The 21744-nt window shown below is 50.0% G+C and overlaps 1 protein-coding gene across 4 annotated transcripts in view; it reads left to right on the forward strand.

Moving 5' to 3' along the window:
* Nucleotides 1-20535, forward strand: part of LOC140198156 (pre-B-cell leukemia transcription factor 2) — a 49561-nt gene extending 29026 nt beyond the window's left edge. The window contains exons 3-9 of one of the 4 annotated variants that reach the window (XM_072259132.1): nucleotides 1870-2114; nucleotides 3058-3248; nucleotides 6928-7078; nucleotides 8655-8811; nucleotides 13465-13553; nucleotides 14418-14501; nucleotides 16260-20535. In XM_072259132.1, the coding sequence (XP_072115233.1) occupies nucleotides 1870-2114; nucleotides 3058-3248; nucleotides 6928-7078; nucleotides 8655-8811; nucleotides 13465-13553; nucleotides 14418-14501; nucleotides 16260-16352 (1010 nt within the window). In that variant the 3' untranslated portion in view covers nucleotides 16353-20535. The remainder of the gene's footprint in view (nucleotides 1-1869; nucleotides 2115-3057; nucleotides 3249-6927; nucleotides 7079-8654; nucleotides 8812-13464; nucleotides 13554-14417; nucleotides 14502-16259) is intronic. The other 3 variants (XM_072259134.1, XM_072259133.1, XM_072259135.1) reach the window with 3 other exon arrangements.
* Nucleotides 20536-21744: the final 1209 nt, after the last annotated feature.

The following is a 21744-nucleotide window of genomic DNA, read 5'->3' on the forward strand; positions in this document are numbered from 1 at the left end:
TGCCTTCCTCCCAGCTTCACTCTAATCTGCTCTCTATCACTCTCACCTTGTCCCCCCCCCACCTTCAACTACCGACCCTCCCCTTCTTGCCCTCCTCCACCTCACTTTTTCCATCCTCACCGATTCTGCTGTAATCCTCCCCTCCCCACCCCACTTCTTGTTCCCATCTCCCCTTGTCCTCTCCTCCCTGTCCTTGCCTCCCGTCATTCTCCCCCACCTCCCTCCATTCTCACCTTCCTCTAACCTTACCTCCCCACCTCCCCCTCAGTTCCCACCGTTTACATGCATTCTACCCATGTCAAGCCCTCCCTGCCATCCTCACCACCCCCACCATTCCCTTGTCATTTCCCCATGTTTCCCATTTCCTCTCGTCCTCAACCACTCCATCTCCCTCTCACCTACCTGTCCTCCGCTCCCCACTTTCCCACTTACCTCGCCCCTCCTCCTCACCTACCCTAATCCCCTTTTACTCATCTGCCTCATCCCAGCCTGCACCCCTGTGCCCATGAGGCCATGACCAATGGATGTTGGTCCAGTTCCGTGGGTAAACCTCTGAGCCCCATCATTGCAGAACAGAAGTATGCCACTGATGAGGCCATGTGCCCAGCACATTCCTGCCTTCTGGCCCTGTTGATGCTGCTTTACTGGCTGGGCATTGCCAACCTCTAAATGCTTTGGTCCTCCTCATCGCTGATCCTGGGGTTTGCCGTGCACTGATTAGCTGCCACTTGTCTAATTTTGTGGCAGAGAACTTCTTTAGCAAAAGGTGTGGAGAGCAGGGAGGTCGTGTGTAACTCCGATAATCTGGCTCAGCTCTCTCCAGACTATGAAAGTGCCAGACTGGTTGGTTTTCCAGACTGTTGGATTTGTCTCCTTTTTATTTCACTTCCTTTTAACGTAGTGGGATAGTAGATTTTCTAGAGAGCATTGTGAGTTTAGAGGGAGCAGGGAACACACTGGTACTCTGGACCTTTTCTCTGGTTGCAAACCTCCCCATGTTCCTTGTTCCTAAGTTGTGGACTCTGAAACTCTGTCCAGTCCACATCCTGGACCCTGGCCTCTGTCCCACTCTGTATGCTCTCTGCATCACAGCCAGACGTGGCTATTCCAACATTCAGCAGCACTAAAGGTTGCAGAGAGTTGTGGACACAGCCTAGTCCATCACGAGCACACTCCCACCCCCCCCCCCCCTTACCATTGACAACATTGCCTCAAGAATGTGACAGTGATCACCAGGGAACCCCACTATCCAGGCCATGTGCTCTTTTCACTGCCACCTCCAGATAGGAGGTTCAGAAGCCTGGTCCCACACCCAGAGGTTCAGGAAAAGCTACTTTCCTGCAACCAAAAGGTTCATGAAATGAGCCTCACAAACCTCACTGTAACTTAGCAATAGAACACTACGGACCACCGCATGAATTACTGTGAATCTCTCTCTTCCCCCCACCTCCCCCTGCGTGTTGTCTTTCAGGTAGAATAAGAAAAAACAATAACAGGATGCAGAATAAAGTGTAAAAGCTACAAGGGAAGTGCAGTGTAGGTAAATAATAAGGTGGAAGATGATGAGGTAGATTGTGAGATCAAGGGTCTATGTTATTGTACAAGATACTTGGTACTTGTGCATTGGTCCATAAATTTGATTTGGGACACTTGGCCCCCATTGTGGAGTCTAAGCCATTTGCCATCAGGGTCTTGGAATGATGGAGTATCCAATGTGTCCTGATTGCTTTGTAATACATGAGATGTCCAGCCCTTAAAGCGCGGCGTCGATGTAGACACTGACTGCTCAGGCGGTTATGGCCGGGGTGGGGTGGTGGGTGAAGGGAGTTCCTGACAGGGATGACCTGACCCGGCTGCTGCCCATTCCAGGCTTGAGCATCCGAAGCAGCCAGGAGGAGGAGCCCGTGGACCCACAGCTGATGCGGTTGGACAACATGCTGCTGGCGGAGGGCGTGGCTGGCCCCGAGAAGGGCGGGGGCTCGGCGGCGGCGGCAGCGGCGGCGGCAGCCTCGGGCGGGGTCTCCCCCGACAACTCCATTGAGCACTCTGACTACCGGGCCAAGCTGGCCCAGATCCGGCAGATCTACCACACGGAGCTGGAGAAATACGAGCAGGTAGTGGGGGGCTCTGGGATCGTGAGGAGGGGTGGGGGCTGTCTGCCGAGGTGGGGAACAGTGCACAGAGTTGAATTGGGTTACTGGGCTGCACTGTGAAATGCCATTGCCAGTGTCACTGCAAAATCTTACGATGGTGACTGGAGGTGCACTTGTTAAAAGAACAAAGCTTCATTCATGCCACCCTGTCTCACACTCCTAGGGCAGAAACCACACAGGTTAGACGCATCAGGAAGCTCCCTCTACATCGTCGTGTCCCACGCTCCCATGATGGGAGCAGCACAGTCAGTGAAGCTTCCTCCACACTGTCCTTTCGCACACGAGCGGGACAGTATGGATTTTATACAGGGTGAACCTTTCTCATGGTGTCGTATCTCACTCTCCCAGGGCGAGGACAGAGTGAAGTCCTTCCATGCCGTTGCATCATATGCTCCTGGGACAAGGGACACTACAGCATGGTCACAGTAAAGCCTTCTCTTACATTATTGGCAATAATACTTTGAGATATGGAGGGGATGAGATGAAGCCTGCCTGTCCTCATTCTGTGCCTTCGTGGTTCTGTACTCTGAGTGAGAGCTTGAGATCATTTATGGCTTTCTTTGTCTTCTCTCTGCCCTCTCCATTCTTGTCTCTCTCACTCTCTCCCTTTCACTTTTGTTTTCTCTCTCTCCTCTTTCTCTTCCAGCCACCCTCTTCCTGTTCTCCCTCCTCACTCTACATCCTTTGTGCCTTTGACCCTCTCTCTTTCTCTTTCTACTTGTTGTCCTATGAAGATTTCCACCCTCCTTCCTCTCCGGGGGATCTGCCCCGTGTTCGTCAGGGGTGTTTGAAACTCTTTCTCTCCCCCTCTCCACCACCTCAGCCCTGTCTTTCCCGGGCTGCGCGCTCGCTTGTAGCACAGGCCACTCCTCCTGACTCTCCACTGGCTTTTGTCCATACGTAGGCCTGCAATGAATTTACCACGCATGTGATGAACCTCCTTCGGGAACAGAGTCGGACACGGCCGATCTCTCCCAAGGAGATTGAGAGGATGGTCGGGATCATCCATCGGAAGTTTAGCTCCATCCAGATGCAGCTAAAGCAGAGCACGTGCGAGGCGGTCATGATCCTGAGGTCAAGGTTCCTCGACGCCAGGTCAGTGTCGGGGGGGGGGTCAGGTGGGGGAGGGGGGCTTGTTGGGGTTGTGAGGAGTTTGAACTGCTAGGGTCCTGAAACCAGGCTGGGATAGCCCAGAATAGATGCACATGTCTGTAGGTGCTCTAAATCTGGAGCAACACATGAAACATTTGAGAACTCAGCAGGTCAAGCAGCATCTGAGGGGTTTCTTCAGATACATGAAGTGTAAAAAAGGAAGCAAGAGTGGATATCAGAGCACTGGAAAATTATACCGGCGAGGTGGGAAAAGGAAATGGTGGATGAACTGAATAAGTATTTTGCATCAGTTTTCACTGTGAAAGACACTAGCAGTATGGTGGAAGTTCCACGAGTCAGGGGTCATGAGTGTGTGAAATTACTATAACTAGAGAGAAAGTTCTTGGGAAACTGAAAGGTCTGAAGGTAGGTAGGAAACCTTGACTAGATGGTGTATACTGCAGGGTTCTGAAAAAGGTGGCTGAAGAGATTGTAGAGGCATTACTAATGATCTTTCAAAAATCACTAGGTTCTGGAATGGTTCCCGCTGAAGGGTCTCGGCCTGAAACGTCAACTATACGTGTTTCCATAGATGCGGCCTAGCCTGCTGAGTTTCTCCAGCATATTGTGCTTATAGGCCAGTTAGTCTGACCTCGGTGGTTGGGAAGATGTTGGAGTCGATTGTTAAGGATGTGGTTTCGGGGTTCCTGGAGGTACGTGATAAAATAGGCCGTAGTCAGCATGATTACTTCAAGGGAAAATCTTGCCTGACAAATCTGTTGGAATTCTTTGAAGAAATAACAAGCAGGATAGACAAAGGAGAATCAGTTGATGTTGTGTACTTGGATTTTCAGAAGGCCTTTGAACAGGTGCCACACATGAAGTTGCATAACAAGCTTGAGCCCATGGTATTACAGGGAAGATTCTAGCATGGATAGAACAGTGGCTGACTAGCAGGAGGAAAAGAGTGGGAATAAAGGGAGCCTTTTCTGATTGGCTACCGGTGACTAGTGGTGTTCCACAGAGGTCTATGTTGGGACAGATTCTTTTTACGTTATATTGTTAATGATTTGAATACTGGATTTGTTACAGAGTTTGCAGGTGATATGAAGATAGGTGGAGGGACAGGTAATTTTGAGGAAGTAGGCTTCAGAAGGACTTGGAGAGATTAAGAGAAAGGGTGAAGAAGTGGCAGATGGAATACAGTGTTGGGAAGCATATGGCCATGTACTTTGGTAGAAGAAATGAAGGGGTTGAGTATTTTCTAAATGCAGAAAAAATACGAAACATTGCAGAGCAAAGGGACTTGGGAGTCTATGTGCAGGATTCCTTAAAGGTTAATCTGCAGGTTGAGTTTGGTGAGGAAGGTAAATGCAATGATAGCATTCATTTCAAGAGAACTAGAATATAAAAGCAAAGATGTAATGTTGAATCTTTATAAGGCACTGGTTAGGCCTCACTTGGAGTATTGTGAGCAGTTTTGGATCCCTTAGAAAGGATGTGCTGAAACTGCAGAGGGTTCAAAGGAGGTTCACGAAAATGATTCCAGTTTTGAACAGCTTGTCAAATGAGGAGTGTTTGCTGGCTGTAGGCCCGTATTCACTAGAATTCAGAAGAATGAGGGGTGACCTCATTGAAACATACCAAATGGTGAAAGGCCTTGAAAGACTGAATGTGGAGAGGATGTTTCCTATGGTGGGAGTGTCTAAGACCAGAGGACACTGCCTCAAAATAGAGGGGTGTCTGTAAGAATGGAGATGAGGATGAATTTCTTTAGCCAGAGAGTGGTGAATCTGTGGAATACATTGCCACAGGCAGCTGTGGAAGCCAAGTCTTTATGTATATTTAAGGCAGAGGTTGATAGATTCTTGATTGGTCAAGGCATGATGCGATATGGGGAGAAGGCAGGAGACTGGAGCTGAGAGGAAAAATGGATCAGCCATAATGAAATAATGGAGCAGACTCGTTGGGCCAAATGGCCTGATTCTACTCCTGTACCTTATGGTTTTAATTAAATGGACTGTAGGCATTTTTGGTTGACACCCTTTCTCTGGAGTCCCACAGTGGAGTGAATGTGCTGCCCTTTTCCAGTGGTAGTTCCACCAGTGGTAATACAGTGCATCTTAAAAAAAGTGTCCATTCTGAAATCACATCTCAATAATGCAACAGTACCCTGACTTTCAATGATATCCCTCCAAAACAATGTGCTTCCCTCACAGCTATTCTCCAATTATTCTCTATGATTTAGTATATTTCAGTATTCCCTGAGGTTACTTAGTCGATCTCCAGATGATTTGTCACTTTCTGGCACACAGTAATGAAACTTCTTTGCCAAATACCGTCTGGCTTGTTAATGCGATGGCCCCTGATTATCCCAGTTGGGTGCCCGATCCAGAATTAGCCTTGCCCAGAAGAGTTAGAGAAGTGCCAGTCAGCGTGATCAGTCCTGTGATTCTGAGTGCATGAAAGGCTCCCCTGCTTGGGGAGAGGCTCTGCAGGTCTTCAAGCTCATGGCTGTGTTGAAGGGTGGGGCACAGTATATTCTAGAGTGTGGGTAGCCGGAACCAGTGGCAAACAAGGGCCTGCGGGTTGTTGTGTGGCGAAAATCACCAGTGCTGTGGACAGGGATAGAAAGTAATGTAGACAAGCATCTAAAACAGTCAAAAAGTCAGAAGTGTCGTTGAGCATTACTGCACAGAAGCAGGCAGGCCTTTTGGCCCACACAGTCCACACATTCCTCTTTTACTACCTAGCCCCATGTACCCACGCCTGGTTCAACTAGAGCAGACTAACTAGACTGAACAACAAACAATCCGCTGGAGGAATTCATCTGGTTGAGCAGCAGAGGAAAGAGGAATTGCCAATGTTTCAGGTGGACATCTTGCATGAGGGATGAGAGCGGAGAGGACAGATTGCTGGTATAGAGAGGAGAGGGGAAGGATTGGGAGAGGAGCACAAGTTGATTGGTGGAATGATGAGGGTTGAGGCTTTAGGTGATGGGCAGCTTGAGGAGGTTGGGGGGGTTAGAGTTGAATGCAGTAGTAGGTGGATGATAGGTGGAGGCAGGCAAAGCGAGGAGGAGACAACATGAGAAGCAGACGGAGTGAAGAGTGCAGTGGTAATGTTGCTGTGGAGGCTGATCAGAGTGAGACAAAACTCCAAGGGAGATTAGACAAACAATGGCCATCTTTCCTGTGGAAGATTAAGGGGTATATTTGATTAATTCATTTTGGAGAATTAAGTTTGTGGGCAGCCTAGGGTCTGGGCCCTCTGTACAGCTCGTGGAGGGGAAGTGAGGGGGATGAGATTAGTACCACAAACAGTAACGCATGCTGGATTTCCAGCTTGTTTTAGATTAATGCTGGATCCAGTGGCTCTTTGTTTCCACCGTCAGGACAATCTCAAGCAAGGGAATGTTGTTATTAAACTAGAATCAATTAAAACCGTGCATGTAGAAATTTCTTTTGGCAGAGGTCAGTGAATCTTTGTCCGGGGCGTGTTGTGCAGGAGGAATCACTGTTTGGGGCAGATAAAGCACTGAAATGAGCAGTGGGGGATCTGGTGGAATTGAGGTCTGGAGTAGATGTGCCAGATCATACAGGCAAGCTAGATGGGCTGAGCGGCCTTCTTATCTGTCATAGTCTGAGCCCACAGGAGTAATCTCCAAACCTTCTTTCCACAGGAGAAAGCGGCGCAACTTCAGCAAGCAGGCCACGGAGATCTTGAATGAGTACTTCTACTCCCACCTCAGTAACCCGTACCCGAGCGAGGAGGCCAAGGAGGAACTGGCTAAGAAGTGTGGCATCACTGTGTCGCAGGTCAGTGTATCCCAGGTTAGGCCCGTTTCAGCTTCTCTGGGTATACGGTGTGAGTGTCCTGCTGGTGGGCTAGCCATGGAGGGGATTTTAGGCCATGCTAGGGTCTGTTGGTCCCATGAGGTATTCAGACGTTCCCTGCTCTAGCGCAAGGTGAGGTGCATCAAGATGATCGGTGCTAGGTCAAATGGTGACCACTGCAAGAAGGGATTGACAGAGCTAGCAGCTGCTGAGTTAGAGCAGGATTGGGGAGGAAACACTGGACTTCTGGAACTCCTTTCCTCAAATAGCTGGTAGGATGTTGGGGGAGGGATGGAAGCATTTTGTTTGGTCTGCGGGGTGGTGGGTGAGGTTGTGGAGCAGTATATATCCAGCAGAAAGGACACCAGGCTGGGGAAATGGTTGTGTTTTAGATTCTGTTTTATTGCTCCTATTTCTCACAGCTTAGATGGAGGCTATTCAGCCCATCAGGTCGAAACTAGCCTATCAGGCATTCTCATCCCTCTCCCCACTTACTCCCTCATCAAATTCACCAGATTCTACCGCTCACCCCACACTAGGGGCAATTTACAATGGCCAGTTAACCTACAGACTCACACAGACAGCACTGGGCAAGAGGGCACGGGTGGGGGCGAGGGAGATGGTGCACCAGGAAGGGCTCTCCATGGGATGAGAAAGGGGAGAGGTTGGGTTTGGACCAAAAGTGAGGGTCTGAGAGCCGCAGATCAAACCTGGCAGCAGTAACTAGTATCCAGGGGTTCAGGGTAATGGAATAAGGAGAGTAAATGGAAGGCCTGAACGTTGGAGGGGAGATAGGAAAGGGTTACTTTGGCACGAGTCGATGACGGAAGGCTTTTCCTCGGAGGGTGGAAGCTGACCCAAAGTTTTCAATAGCTTCCTGTTGGGCCTCAGCCCCATAGATCCAGAGCGCTGTGGGGGCGGGGGAAATGGGGTGGCTGAGGTCAGTGCAGACCTCTGGGGCTGCAGCGGTCCCGGGTCCTGTAATCAGGGCCTGGGAATGTTACCTTCCTCCCTCCCCAAGTGCTTCCCCCTACTCCCTTCCAGCCTCACCCCTCCTTCCTATTATCTCCTCTTTCTCTTTCTTCTTCCCATCCCCTTCCTCCCTATCTCCAACTTCTCTCTCCAATTCCATCATCTCCTCCCTCTGTTCCTTTACACCCTCTTCCTTTATTGATCTTTCTCCCTTCTCATCTTCCTCTTCCATTTCACCTCCATCACCCCTGCCTTCCCCTCCATTGCTCAACACCTGTCCGCCATCCTCCATCCCCCTTCCCTCTCCTCCATTTTCAGTCTTTCCCCTCTTTAATCATCCCCACCCCTTCCTCCATCCTCACTCCTCCATCCCTCCTCACTTCTCCATCCTCACTTCTCCATCCTCACTCCTCCATCCTCACTCCTCCATCCCTCCCTCCCTCCCTCCCTCCTCCCTCCCTCCCTCCCTCCATCCTCCTCCCTCCCTCCCTCCTCCTCCCTCCCTCCCTCCTCCTCCCTCCCTCCCTCCTCCTCCCTCCCTCCCTCCATCCTCCTCCCTCCCTCTTCGCTACCCTGTCTCACCTCGTGTCTTTCCCTGCAGGTGTCCAACTGGTTTGGAAACAAGCGCATTCGATATAAGAAGAACATTGGTAAGTTCCAGGAGGAGGCTAACATTTACGCTGTTAAGACCGCCGTCAATGCGACTGCTGCCTCTCAGAACAGTCAAGCAAACTCGCCCACCACTCCCACCTCCGCAGGTAGGCTGCTAACTGAGCAACATCTCCTCTGCACTGATTGGCTCTGTCATTGGGGAGGGGTGGGGCAAAAATTAAAAGGATAACCCAATTGGTTTAAGAGAAGAAAGGATTCCTCCCGCAATATCTTTAACCGTACCTGCCGGTCCGTATGTGCTTTTCTGGTATTCCTGGGGTTTGATGTTTGTTTCCTTGCTGCGAGTATTTCCTGGTGTTTCTCTTGTGGGATGGGGCTTGCTGGTACTCTGGGGCTTAGTTCCGTGGCCTCTGGGATATATTACTCTTCTACCTGTCTCACTTCCAATGCTATTCCCTTATTCCTGACCCCTGGGGATGGTGCTGGGGTAGTTCTCTCTGCTTTGAACTGGCCCAGTGGAGCTCAGGGAACGTAGGAGGGACTGCACATTGTTGTCCCACCCAAGACAATGAGTCCCTGAAGTAACTGAGTCATTGGTTGAGAGCTCTCCCCTTGCATCTCGACCTTTCGCTCAAATGCTTGTTCTTCTTCCCCCCTCCCCCCACCCTCACTCTCTACCTCTGTGGTTCTCAGTTAATGGACCTCTACCATTAACGGAGGGATCTGTGAACCCCAGGTTGGAAATCCCTGTTCTACACATTGTTTCCCTTTATTCCCATTATCATGCTCCTCATTATCATGATCCCCCTCATTCTCCATCATTCTCCCCACCATTCCACCAAATATACTCTACGTCTTCACCCCCTTACTCTCCCCTCATTCTCCCAGACTGGTTCCCTCCCTCTCCATATCATTCCCTTCCCACTCCCACACTCATGCATTCTTGTTCATACTCTCTGGCTCTGTATATCTCCCGTTCTCCGTCGAGCTCACTCTGTCTTTCTGTATGATTTCTGTACATCTGCTCCTCTTGCTCCCTTGATCCCCACTTTAGCCTCTCCTGCTCGCTTGCTCGCGCTCTCAGGTTCTCTCTCTTGCCCATGCACTCTCTGGTGCCCTGTCTCTGGCTGTCTCACACCTCCTTCCAGCCTGCGGTTAACAGAATCCCCACTGTGGACCGGCCAATGCTCAACACTGTACAGTGTGTGGCTTCACTGGCTGGGGCTGGCCAGTGGTTACTATTTAACCATAGGGGCATCACACATCCATCTTGGCTTTGCTGAGTGTGCATGTCGTAGGATGATGTTACGTAGTGATCCAGAGGTGGAGGTGGAACCCTAGGTGGTTAATATTATTTGTTTTAACTTCCTGGCGAGAGAGCGGCACATTGGCACAGTAGGTAGAGTCACTGCCTCACAGCTCCAGAGATCCAGGTTCGATCCTGACCTCGAGCACCGCCTGCATGTGGAGCCTGCGTCTGCACGTTCTCCCTGTGACCGCCTGCGTTTCCCCCTGCTGCTCCGGTTTCTTCCCATGTCCCAAGGATAGATTACTTGGCCATTGTAAATTTGACTTGAGTGTGTAAGTGGTTGGTAGTACTGGTGGTATGCAAATGTGAGGAGAATGAAGGGATTACTGTAAATGGGTGATTGATGGTCAGCATGGATTCAGTGGGCCAAAGGGCCTGTTCCATGCTATATCGCTGTAGGACTTTAAGGCAGACTATGCAGGTTCTGCTAGGAATTGGCTCAGTCCCATTCCCAGGCCAACCAAATGTCCCTCCACCTGCTCCCCTGGTTCTTGTCCAGGACTTGTGTCCGGACACTAGCAGCTATTTTCCAATTGGGAGATCTGTGTTCCAGTCATCTGTTTGCTGAGATCCCAAGGATTCTCAATAGAGTGGGTGTGGGGGAAATCTGAAACTTGTCAATGTACAAGAACATGTACAGGGGTGTAATGAAAAACTTGCCTACAGCAGCATCATGGGCACTTAACAGTTTAAAAGCAAGGGGTTACCCATTTCAGGCAGAAATGAGAGCCATCATTTTCTTTGAGAGTCCTCAGCAGCCTTCCCCAAAGAAACAGAATCCATGAATATCTTTTATAGCAGAGCTGGACAGATTCTTAATGAACTGAGAGGTGAAATGTTTGGAGTTAGATGGGAGCATCAAGCTGATGTTACAGTCTGATCAACTGTGGATTAAGTAATGATGGGTCAGGCTTGAGGGGCCAAGTGGCCAACCCCTGCTCCTGTGGTCCCCCAAGGGCTGGAATGACCCTTCTTTCGGTCCAGCCTCTGATCATGGGTTGCCAGGGATCAGGGTTCCCTGTAATGAAGAGGCCACCTCACGTGGACTGATTTAGCAGGTTGAGCCAGCATTTGATGGGAGTTCAGAAGAACCAGAGGTGACCTTGTTGATTCACACTCAACTCTGGGGAGTCTGTAGTCGTCGGATTAACTGGAGGATATACTGGCTTTAGAAAAGGTGCTGAAGAAATTTGTCTAGGATTTGAGTGTATGAGCTCAAAGGAGAGGTTGCACACGCCTAGGTTGTTTTCTTTGGCATGTTGGAGGATGAAGGGAGTTTATAGGGTGGACGGAATCTTTTCCCTGGGTAGAAATGTCAAGTACTGGAAGACATGAGAGGGGACATTTGAGATGAGAAGGGGATAGTTGAAAGGAGATATATTGTGCAAGTTCATTATCTAGAACCACGGGCCACCATTTCAGAATTTGGGGGTCGTTCACTTAAGATGGAGTAATAATCAGAATCATGTTTATTATCACTTATATATGTCATGATCTTGGTTTCATGGCAGCAATACATAAAAATATGCTATAAATTACAGTAGGAAATGTATAATTTTTAAAAAATTTTAATAAGTAATTTTGTTCTCAAAAGAGAGCAAAACTAGTGAGATGTTGTTCACGGGTTCATTGTCCGTTTAGGAACCTGGTGGTGGAAGGGAAGGAGCTGTTCCTAAATTATTCTTTGATTTTGCAATTATATATATGGACAGAATGGTAAAAGTTTATTTGCAAGGTACTGAAAAAGGGTTGAGCAACTGAAAAAATGCTGTAGAAGCTCCACAGGTAAGGCAGCATCGGTGGAAGAAAATAAACAGTCAGCATTTGGAACCAAGACCCTTCATCGAAACATTGGCTGCTTATTCTTCTCCATGGATGCTGCCTGACCTGCAGAGATTTCCAGCGTTTTGTGTGTGTTGCTCCGGATTTCCAGCATCTGCAAAATATCTTGTGCCTATACCTTAAAAACAGTTGATATGGTCTGTGTTTAAGCTGTTGGTGCAGAGTGTTTTATTGCATTGTGAGGCTCACACACCACACGGCTCTACGGTCCCATCGACATCAGTTTGAATGCAACAGAGTATGCTTTAGCTTAAAGAAACTATGCTATTCCAAGATAAAATAACTTATGCGTTCACACATTTAATGAATGGCTGCACTATTTCAGGTTTAGGAACTGGTTCTCAGCATTTCCCTGGTCTGGGGTCCACATTGGGGCTGCTGTGCTTGGAATTTGAACCTGTGGGAGGCTCTGGTCCTGTTGTCAGTCTTGCCTCCCAATACCTCAGCCTGGTTTTCTGACTGAGTGGGCTGCTACCCACCGCTCCAGGAGATGTAATCTGATTCTCAAAATTGCAAGGACTTCACACCCCCAGTCTCACCCTAACATGACCTGGTTCCACCAACCTCAGACTCTCGTTCTGCTCCCTGCCTCGTGAACCTGGTTCCACTGATGTTTCTGCCGGTTAGTTCCAGAAAATACGGACAAACACTGAACACTGCATCACCGGTGCAAGGGATGGGAGTGAGAGGAGGCCATTCAGCCCCACAGGAGCTCCCAGCTCAAGGCCACCCTGTGCTTGTTCCGCTCTCCTCCCCACAGATTGCATCAGCATGGGGGTTGGGGTGAGGTCCTTCTGTTCAGACCGGTGGTCGTTACCACTCCATGAGCCACTACTACAGAATGAGTTTAGGTCCTTGGCCAAAACTTACCCAACTGTTCAGCTGGCTGCTCCAACTGCTTCTCTGAATCAAATTCCGCCAAAGTAACCAGCAATTGGTCAGTGTGCAAATTGCGCCCTCACAGTGACGGTCCTTGTGTGACCCTGGCGCACTCCTGTGCGCTGTCCCTGCACGTCTTCTTGCCCTTGACATCATCAGTTGTCAGCACAGTGCCTTGCTGCCCCAGAGACCCTGCGGGTGAAACTATGGTGCCTGCATAGAGTTTGCACGGTGTCTGCGTGACCGTGTGGCTTGTCCCCGCTCACCTGACCGCTCAGGTTTCCTCCCCTCATCCCAAAGATAAACGGGTAGGTGGGTTAATTGGCCAGTGTGAGTCACCCTGGGTGTGGGATAACAGGTGGGATCTGGTGGTGGGGCTGTTGGCCGTGAATGTCAGGGGATAAAAATGGGAGCTGTGTAAGCGCGTGCTTGATAGTCAACAAGGACTGGGTGGCTCTGTGTGTCCGTGTGTATCAGTCTGCCTTTGCCTTTGAGTGCGTCCTTGCGCCTGGGGCCACTTCTCCCTGTGTGCACTTGTCCATGATACCATGGTGACAGGATCATCACTTCACTGAGAATTGCTCTGGGATTGAACTGCTGGTGCTTTGCTCTTGTTGCAGAAGCTGGTGGGTAGGGAAGGGAAGAGGGTACTTACCGGAAATGGGGTTATTGCTGCAATATTCTGTCACTGGCTGCTCCAGTCCCGTGCCCTGTGTAGATCTGCCGCTGACCTCGAGTGTTCTCGTTCTCCCCTTCTCTCCCTCTCCAGGTTCCTCTGGCTCATTCAATCTGTCTGCCTCCGGAGACATGTTCATGGGGATGCAGGGGTTAAACGGAGACTCCTACCCAGGAGCACAGGTCAGTAACTCGCAGCCTCACCCTGTGAGGTCTCGCGATTCATGGGTGCAGCTGCTCTACTGGGGTGGGGGAAGGGGTGCGGTCTGCAGCAGATGTCACCTGTGATTATCGTCCTCTCATGATTGTCCCATCTCCTTCCCTCGACACTACCTCACTCTCGATCGCACCCCCATCCAACCCTCAATCTGTCCTTCATAATCACGATTGTCCTCCCCCCATCTTCCATCATCCTTACTATCCCTGATCGTACCCGTTCCTTCCATCTCTCTCCCTCCCACCCCAATTCATTCCTTCCCCCACCCATAACCAATTCGGCGGCCTTGTGGACTCCTGAGTCACCCCAGGACCTGCGCTGATCTGGAGAAGGAAGGACGTCCCATCCTCTCCCAGGTGTGAGCCTCCTGCAGCCTGCTGGCAAGGCACCCTGGGGTGGAAGCCCTGAGATGAGGGTGAGGGTGAGACCTATGGATGGGTGGAACCCTTTCACCACAGTGCTGTGCCCACTCTACCCACCAGGCTCCCAGTCTGTGCCCACTCTACCCACCAGGCTCCCAGTCTGTGCCCACTCCACCCACCGGGCTCCCAGTCTGTGCCCACTCCACCCACCGGGCTCCCAGTCTGTGCCCACTCCACCCACCGGGCTCCCAGTCTGTGTCCACTCCACCCACCGAGCTCCCAGTCTGTGCCCACTCTACCCACCAGGCTCCCAGTCTGACAGAAGGGAGGGAGTGGGCTGTGAAGAGAAGGCGAGGCCCCATCTGATGCTGGGGTACTGGAGGGGTGGCAGTGGGGTTGGGGATGTGGGGGTGAAAAGGAGGGAGGACTCTTGGGGTGACACTTATGGGTTAGTCTTCCCTCCTGCAGGTGGAGACCCTCCATCACTCCCTCAACCAGCCCTATGGGGAAGGACTGGCCGCCAACCAGATGTACAGCCCACGGGACGTGAGGGTAAGTCATAGGGAATTGGGGGAGGGTGACGGAACGGTGGAGGGGAGGTCGGGCTAGTGATTGAGGGTGCAACACAGAGTGTGGGTGGGAGTCACCACCACCTCCATGTCTTGCCCACCCATAGCCTGGTGTGAGCTCAGTGGGGGGAGGGTGGGAGGGGTGGCTGTTGGTGGGAGGTCTGGGTGTGAGGATATACAAGAGGTGTGAGGGACAGTGACTGGGTGATGTTGGGTGACTCCTGTGTGAAGGAAGCTTATTTTCAGATGAACCGTTGGTTGGAGGAAGAGTAGAAAGGAATAAGGAGGTGGGCAATGTGGAGAGAGGGAATTCCATCAATGAGGGAGGGAGTGAGCTACAAAGGTGGAGGGATAGAGGAAGGAACTCCAGAAATGGAAGGAGGAAACTTAGGAGATGAGGGGAAAAAATAACAGAAGTTCTCTTAGTCCGGATATCTGGAGGGTTCCTGTTCTGACTGGGCTACTATCTCTCAGCTGGGTCACAGGACCAAAACCCTCAGGTGCACAGGATAATCCCATAGCCCCTGATTTAAAGAATTCTGCTTCCTACAAGCCCATGGCTGCTCAGTATACACCCCACAGATCACCGTCACCCTGGCCTGTCCATAAGACAATAAGAAATAGGAGCATTATTAGGTCATTTGGCCCATCATGGCTGATCCTGGATCCCACTTGACCCCATACACCTGCCTTCTCACCATATAATTTGATGCTGTGAATAATACCAAAAAATGCCGACTAATGTCCTTGTGGATCTTGCTATTCCATCAGATTGCCCATATGGCAACAGGGACATTGATACCATTGGCTACAGAGAGGTGCCTGGTGGGTGTGCAGGACACAGTGTGAGTTACAAGGCAGTGGGTTTGGGGTCACCCCCAGCCGTTGCTCTGGGCTCCTGATGCCACTGGCATGAGCAATGGGCGATCTTGTTCTTGCCCTGAAAAATGTCATTGCTAACACTGTGTGAGCTACCAGTGAGGCTACAGCTGGAGCATGGGTCCCTGCCCTTTAGGAGAGCATTAGGGCTGGGACTGTGAGGGGAAAGGAAAAGGCTGCTCCCTTTGAGCTAAAAAGATTGGTCCAAGAGGACACATTGAGAGGCCAGAAAATGGTGCAGAGTTCAGGGCAGATTATCCGTTGGGAGAGACCAACGTTTTCGTTGGATTGGATGGTTGGAAAAGGGTCGAGACCTCGGTAGGTGGTGGAGAAGATGGCATCCTGGGGGAAGGGGTGGCTTGAAGTGTAGTCACCTTGGGGCTTGGCTCAGGCCAAAGTGGGGTTTGTACTTTGGTCAGGAGTGGGATTGGAATTTGGTAAGGGGTTGGAGTTTTGGTTTGGTCAGGGGTTGGATTTTCAGTTTAGTCAGCATTGGTTTTTGGGGTTTGGTCAGAGTTTGTGGTTTGGAGTTTAGTTAGGGGTTGGATTTAAGGTTTGTCCAGGGGTTGGGGGTTGGACTGGGGATTGGACAGGAGTTTTGTTTTGGGGTTTGATGAGGGTTTAGTTCGGGGTTTGGACAGGGGTTGGGTCTTGGGGAGTTGGCGGTTTAAGTTTTGATCAGGAGTTGGACTAGGGTTTGGTCAAGCCTTGGGGTTGGATTGCAGTTTGCCATTGATGGGATTTGGTCAGGGGTTGGGGGTCACCATGAATTCAGTGGTAGTGTTTGGAATTTGGCCCTGCAGGCTTTGTGACCTCCTCCTGTGCCACCCAGGATCTAACTCTGCTTCCGTTCTGACTCCAGGCTAATGGAGGCTGGCAGGATGCAGCCACCCCGTCCTCTGTAACATCTCCCACAGAAGGGCCTGGAAGCGTGCACTCCGATACCTCCAACTGATCTCTGAGAAACCGGACCTTTCCCTGATCCGATGGGCTTGTCTCCAGCATTGACCAATAAGAAAGAAGAGGACAAATGAGAGGATGATTTCAGACATTGGGGTGACCTTGATACTAACCTATCTCCTTGTGTGTTTCACTGTAAAACCTTGGACCTCAGTGTACAGAGGGTGGCAGGTGTTGGAGGAATAACCCCTATAGAGGGATGCCACTCCCAGGATGGGCCACTTCACCACCACCCCTCCCACATTCCATCTTGTCCTGTACCTACAAATGGTTGCTCATGACACACGGACCGTTGGTGGGATCGCCCCATCCCTCTGTTGTCCAGGAAGGCAACCATTCCACTGGGATGTGCAGTTACACATGAGGTGTGTGGTTCTGTGGGATGCGAGTGTGGGCTTTGCAGATTGGAGGCACATGTGGGTGCACTTCACCTTGGCCTTTGTCTTTTCTGTTGGGGGGAGGAATTTGAGGGAAGGTTTTCTGTAGACCTGGTCCAGGTAGGACAGAGTCAATTTATGGTTATCCCACGCACAGTTTGTGTGGTATGGTTCAACCTCTCAGCTCAGTCTCTCCCCCTCCACCCTCCCTCTCCCCCCCCCAACTGTCCCCCCCCCGTTTTCCCTCGCACTCTCCCTGTCCTCACTGCGATCTCTTCTCTCCCCTTACTGTCCCGCCACCCTGTCACCCTACACTCTTCCATGCTGTCTTGCCTCTCCCCCACTCCTCTCTCCCTCAACCCCACCACACTTTCTCTGCTTCTCCCTCAGGGTGTATGTATGTGTGTGTGTGTGTGTTTTTGTGTGCTTTCTGTATGTGTGTGGTGAGTTTTCTGTGTGCATATGTAATTTTTCTATGCATGTATGTGGTCTGGGTTTATCTGTGTTTTTCTCTGTGTGTGCTGCGTGTTTTTTCGGCCTGTATGAGTGTGTGCTATTTTTCAGTGTGGTGTGATTGACAACCTCTGTGTGCTCTCCATCGTGGACAGTGCGGGATTGGTAGATGCTGAGAGATCAGTTTACAGGGAAAATTAGAGTGGAAGAGAAAGAAAGATGGTGTTCCTCTATGAGCTAATGAGAGCTTGATGGGCTGAGTGGCTTCCTGTGTTGGTCCAGGCCTGCGACCTGCCAGCTGAATGATAGAGGCCCCCTCCCCGCTAGTCACAGTCACACTCACCCAGGCCAGAGGGCTGGGAGCACCCCATGACCCTGGGCCCAGGGTGGGGTGCTCACCTGAAGGAGGGACCGGGGCACCAGTTGTGCCCTGGCTGTCCCTGTCCAACTCACATCTGCCCAGGTTTCCGGCCCCATCCTGTTGCTGCAACTGCCAGAAACACTCAAAAGAAGGTTGTTTCCTCAACCTATATTGCTCATTGGCAGTTCCCCTTCCTTGAGACCTGAGAATCAACCAATTGTCTGCATAATCTGTAAGATTGACAGGAATGGCAGCCAGTGGTAGAGGTGGAATGGGTGGCAGGCAACTGTGTAGGGTTAGTGCTGAGGTCCCACTGACTCTATCACCAGTATCCTCTGGGCCTCGGTTTCTCCGCAGGTCCTGCTCATCATTGGCACATACTTGGGTTTCCCTCAGCTGCTCCGGTTTCTTCCCACATCCCAAAGAGTAGGTTTAATGGAATCTGAAAATTGCCTCCAAGAGTGTGGCTGAGGGGTGGAATTGATATGAATGCAGGGAGATTACCTGGCAGGGAAAACTTTTGGGGTGGTGGGGGCAGGTGATAAGGACTGCTTCATGAGCTGGTAGCTCGATAGGCCCGTTGGAAGCAGGTGTGGAGCCCTTGGAGGAGCCAAGAGAAATAGAAGAGGGGCAGAAATCCCTCAAGTGCTTGCGTCAGCTAAGCACGCATCACCTTCACTCATTCCCCTCCCTCCCAATACCCTGCTTCCATTGAGGTCAATGGTACCAGATCTTCCATATTTCAAGGAAAAATTCCAACCTTCCAAAGTGCACATTACCTCCTCTCTCCAAAGCCCCTCACCCTCCTCCCATCTGCTTGGTGTCACTGGTAAAGCAACCCCCATGGTTTATTGAGGGGAATCCTCGGCCAATCTCTCCTCCTCTGAGGTGAACACTTTATACGTTTTGCGTTTGGTGGGGTCGGGCGGGAGGGTGGTTTAGCGTTGTCGCGGGTTTCGGGGGAATCGGGGAGAAGACCTCCTTTTCTCCAGGTCTATCTCACTCAGTGTTTTAATACTTTTTTTTCTTTTTGTCTGCCACGCATTGATGACTAGGGTTTTACAGTGACGTTTTTAACACTGCGAACTAGTCGTGCTAACTCGCGGGCACAGTGTATATACTGTAGAAAGAAGTATTTGTACATGATTAGCCAATCAAAAAAAAAATAAAAAACGGCTTTATTACCTCATGCAAGCTCATATAAACCAATAGAATTACTACATGTTTTACCAGTTTTAGAGTGCTCACATACTACCTCTGACATTCACACTAGAACATCTTTTGTTTATTTTTCTTTTCTTTGTAAAGTGGTTTTTGAAGTCAGCACAAAATTGCAGTGTGTAATGATTTTAAGTTGAAGGCGCTGACAAAAAAAAAAGATAATTTTGTCACAGTTTTCACGCATCCTGGGATATAGGCAGCGGCAGGCTGATTGTTACCTACTAAAATCTGTGAATCAGAGACCAGTTTTTTATCAAGTTTTTCAAATCTTACTTGGAGGGTTTCTGAGCTCAAAGGGGAGAGGGGATGAAGATCAAAATAAAAGATCGATTTGAGGTTTTTTTGTTTGATCTCTTGTGCATCTGTTTTGGGGAAAATTGTCATTCCCCATCCCCTGCTTTCACTCCATCCTGACAAGTGGTGCTAGAAAAGGCTGTGGCCTAGGCTGAGTGAGTGTTGCTTCCGCCCCTTTAGGTTTCATGTGGCCTCCTGCTGTGTTCTTCTTCCACCCTCACAGGAGGGTAGGCCACAGGTGGAATTGTCTTTGGGGTTACCAGAGAACCAGGGTTTCTAAATGCACCACAGTTAGCAGCAGCCAACTATCCCTGGAAAGCCATTACTGGAGTGACTATGCCATTGTTCCATTTGAGTGGGGGGCGGTGCATCCTCCATGGCATTTCCTGTTGGCTTCTGCGTGTCCATGGAGAAAGCCCATTGTGAACATGTGGCTCTTGATACTTGGGTGGGCTGGAGGGGAGGGAGTAAGTGCTGCAAGTTGTACATCATTGTACACCATTGAGATGGTTCCCAAGAAATACAGAAGGGGAAGAATGCCCAGTGTTAGTTCCCCACACCCGAGACTTAGTTCCCACACCTGTCCCAAGCATATCTGTTCCACAGCAATTCCAGTCCAAGCCAAGCAAATGGCAAAGGGAGCTGCAACTGGCAAGATGGCCAACTTAAAATACTGGCCACACCCCATGGGAGCTCCCCGTGCCATCCCGGGACTCGTGCCTTTCCTTCCCAGCCTAAAGAAGGTAAACCTGCTGGGTTGGGGATATGGAGTTGTGAGTTACGAGATTTTCCCTTGCCAATCCTGAAACAGCATAAAATGGCTAAGTGCCCCTGATTGGATGGGAAGAGGCCCAAGTTTGAACATTGCCTCAACTCAGGGTCCCTATCAGGTTAGATTTGAAATTCCTAATGGTTTCTGATTTTGAATTTCTATTATGTTTAGTTGATATTTCTTTTCCAACTGTTTCAATGTATTTTCTGTTACGCTTTACGAATGTGCACATTTTTTTGTTAAGAAAAAGAGGGAAAGGAAAAAAAAATGGCTGTGATGGGGAATGGGCTATGGTTTGGGTTTTTTTGGCTTGAATGGTCCTTGGCAGAGAGACAGAAGTGGGGTACCTGTGATGCAAGACAAATCCTGGCATCAGGGGTAGAGAGAGGTCTGTGGCATTCGTCCACCCTTACTCTGCCTTCCCCAACCCCTAGCCAGACTACCAACACCCCCACCCCCTCGCTCTCCACAGGCCCTGCCCCCAACACCAGTCTCTGGCTTGTGGGCCGAGGTTTGATGGTGTCAAGGGGCCTTGAGCAAGAGGTTTGCCAAAAATCAGTTTGGCTTCGTTTTTGTTTTGAGATGACGTTTTGTAAAGGGGTTTGCCGAGACCAGGAATGTCTCCTCCAGTGTTATGCTGCCATTCTGTGCTGCTAAGTAACCATGATTGCTTTCAATAAACTTTATTGTTCCATGCAAACCTTCTTCCCGTGTTTTGTTAAGGAGTTTCTCTCCTTCCTGGATACCCAAGTGTGGGTTTACTTCCTGGGACACCGCACAAGGTTACAGTGAAAGATTTTCAATCAGGTGCTCCCGTCCTGACCAGAGAGTGAAGGGAAGTCATTTCTGTAAGCATAAAAGAAAGCCATTTGGCCGTTTGAGTCAATGCCAGTTCTCAGGGAAATCCCATTCCCTGCCATTTCTTTTGCCCCACACACCCATAGTTTCCCACTCTTCCTCCTCCACCCAGACTTTACCCTACCCTTACATTCCACAGTGGCTATTTCACCGACCAATTGACTACATTGTGACCTGTCCTGATCTTCAATGTCCCACAGCTCTTCCCACCCTCCTCTGCTGATGCTTGCTCTCCTCTCTCATTGCCTGCAGTTCCCACTTGTTTTCCCTTACCCCTTTCGTTATCATCCATCCACCCTCTCATTGTCCCAATTTCCTCTCCATTCAAATCTCCCCTCTTTAACACTGTCTATATGTTGACCCTTGACATCTCTGCTTGTTCCCTCCCTCATCTGATCTGAGTTTTGCTTTTCCCTCCTAACCTATCCTCCCACCCTTTCATCTGCCTCTAGCCTCCTCCCTTCTGCCATTAGCCCTCACGCTATCACTGTAATCTTGTCCAGAGCACCTTACGCTATCACTGTAATCTTGTCCAGAGCACGTCGATCTTCTCAATAACCTCTCACAGTTCCCTAACTCTATACCTTTCTTTCTACCTTGACCCACCCCCACCTGTGCTGCAGTCGGAGCCTATGAGCCCTTTACTCCTGGGCCAGGTTATGTTTGTTTGAGGTTGGGGACCTTTCGACTGCCATGGGTGTTGAGGGAGAGGGGAATCTTATTTAAATAGATAGATAGACATACTTTATTGATCCCAAGGGAAATTGGGTTTTGTTACAGTTGCACCAACCAAGAATGGAGTATAAATATAGCAATATAAAACAATAAATAAATAATAATATGTAAATTATGCCAGATGGAAATAAGTCCAGGACCAGCCTATTGGCTCACGGTGTCTGACCCTCCAAGGGAGGAGTTGTAAAGTTTGATGGCCACAGGCAGGAATGACTTCCTATGATGCTCAGTGCTGCATCTCGGTGGAATGAGTCTCTGGCTGAATGTACTCCTGTGCCCAACCAGTACATTATGTAATGGATGGGAGACATTGTCC

This window comes from Mobula birostris, chromosome 5 (assembly GCF_030028105.1).
Source record: "Mobula birostris isolate sMobBir1 chromosome 5, sMobBir1.hap1, whole genome shotgun sequence".
In the NCBI taxonomy this organism is placed as follows: domain Eukaryota; kingdom Metazoa; phylum Chordata; class Chondrichthyes; order Myliobatiformes; family Myliobatidae; genus Mobula; species Mobula birostris.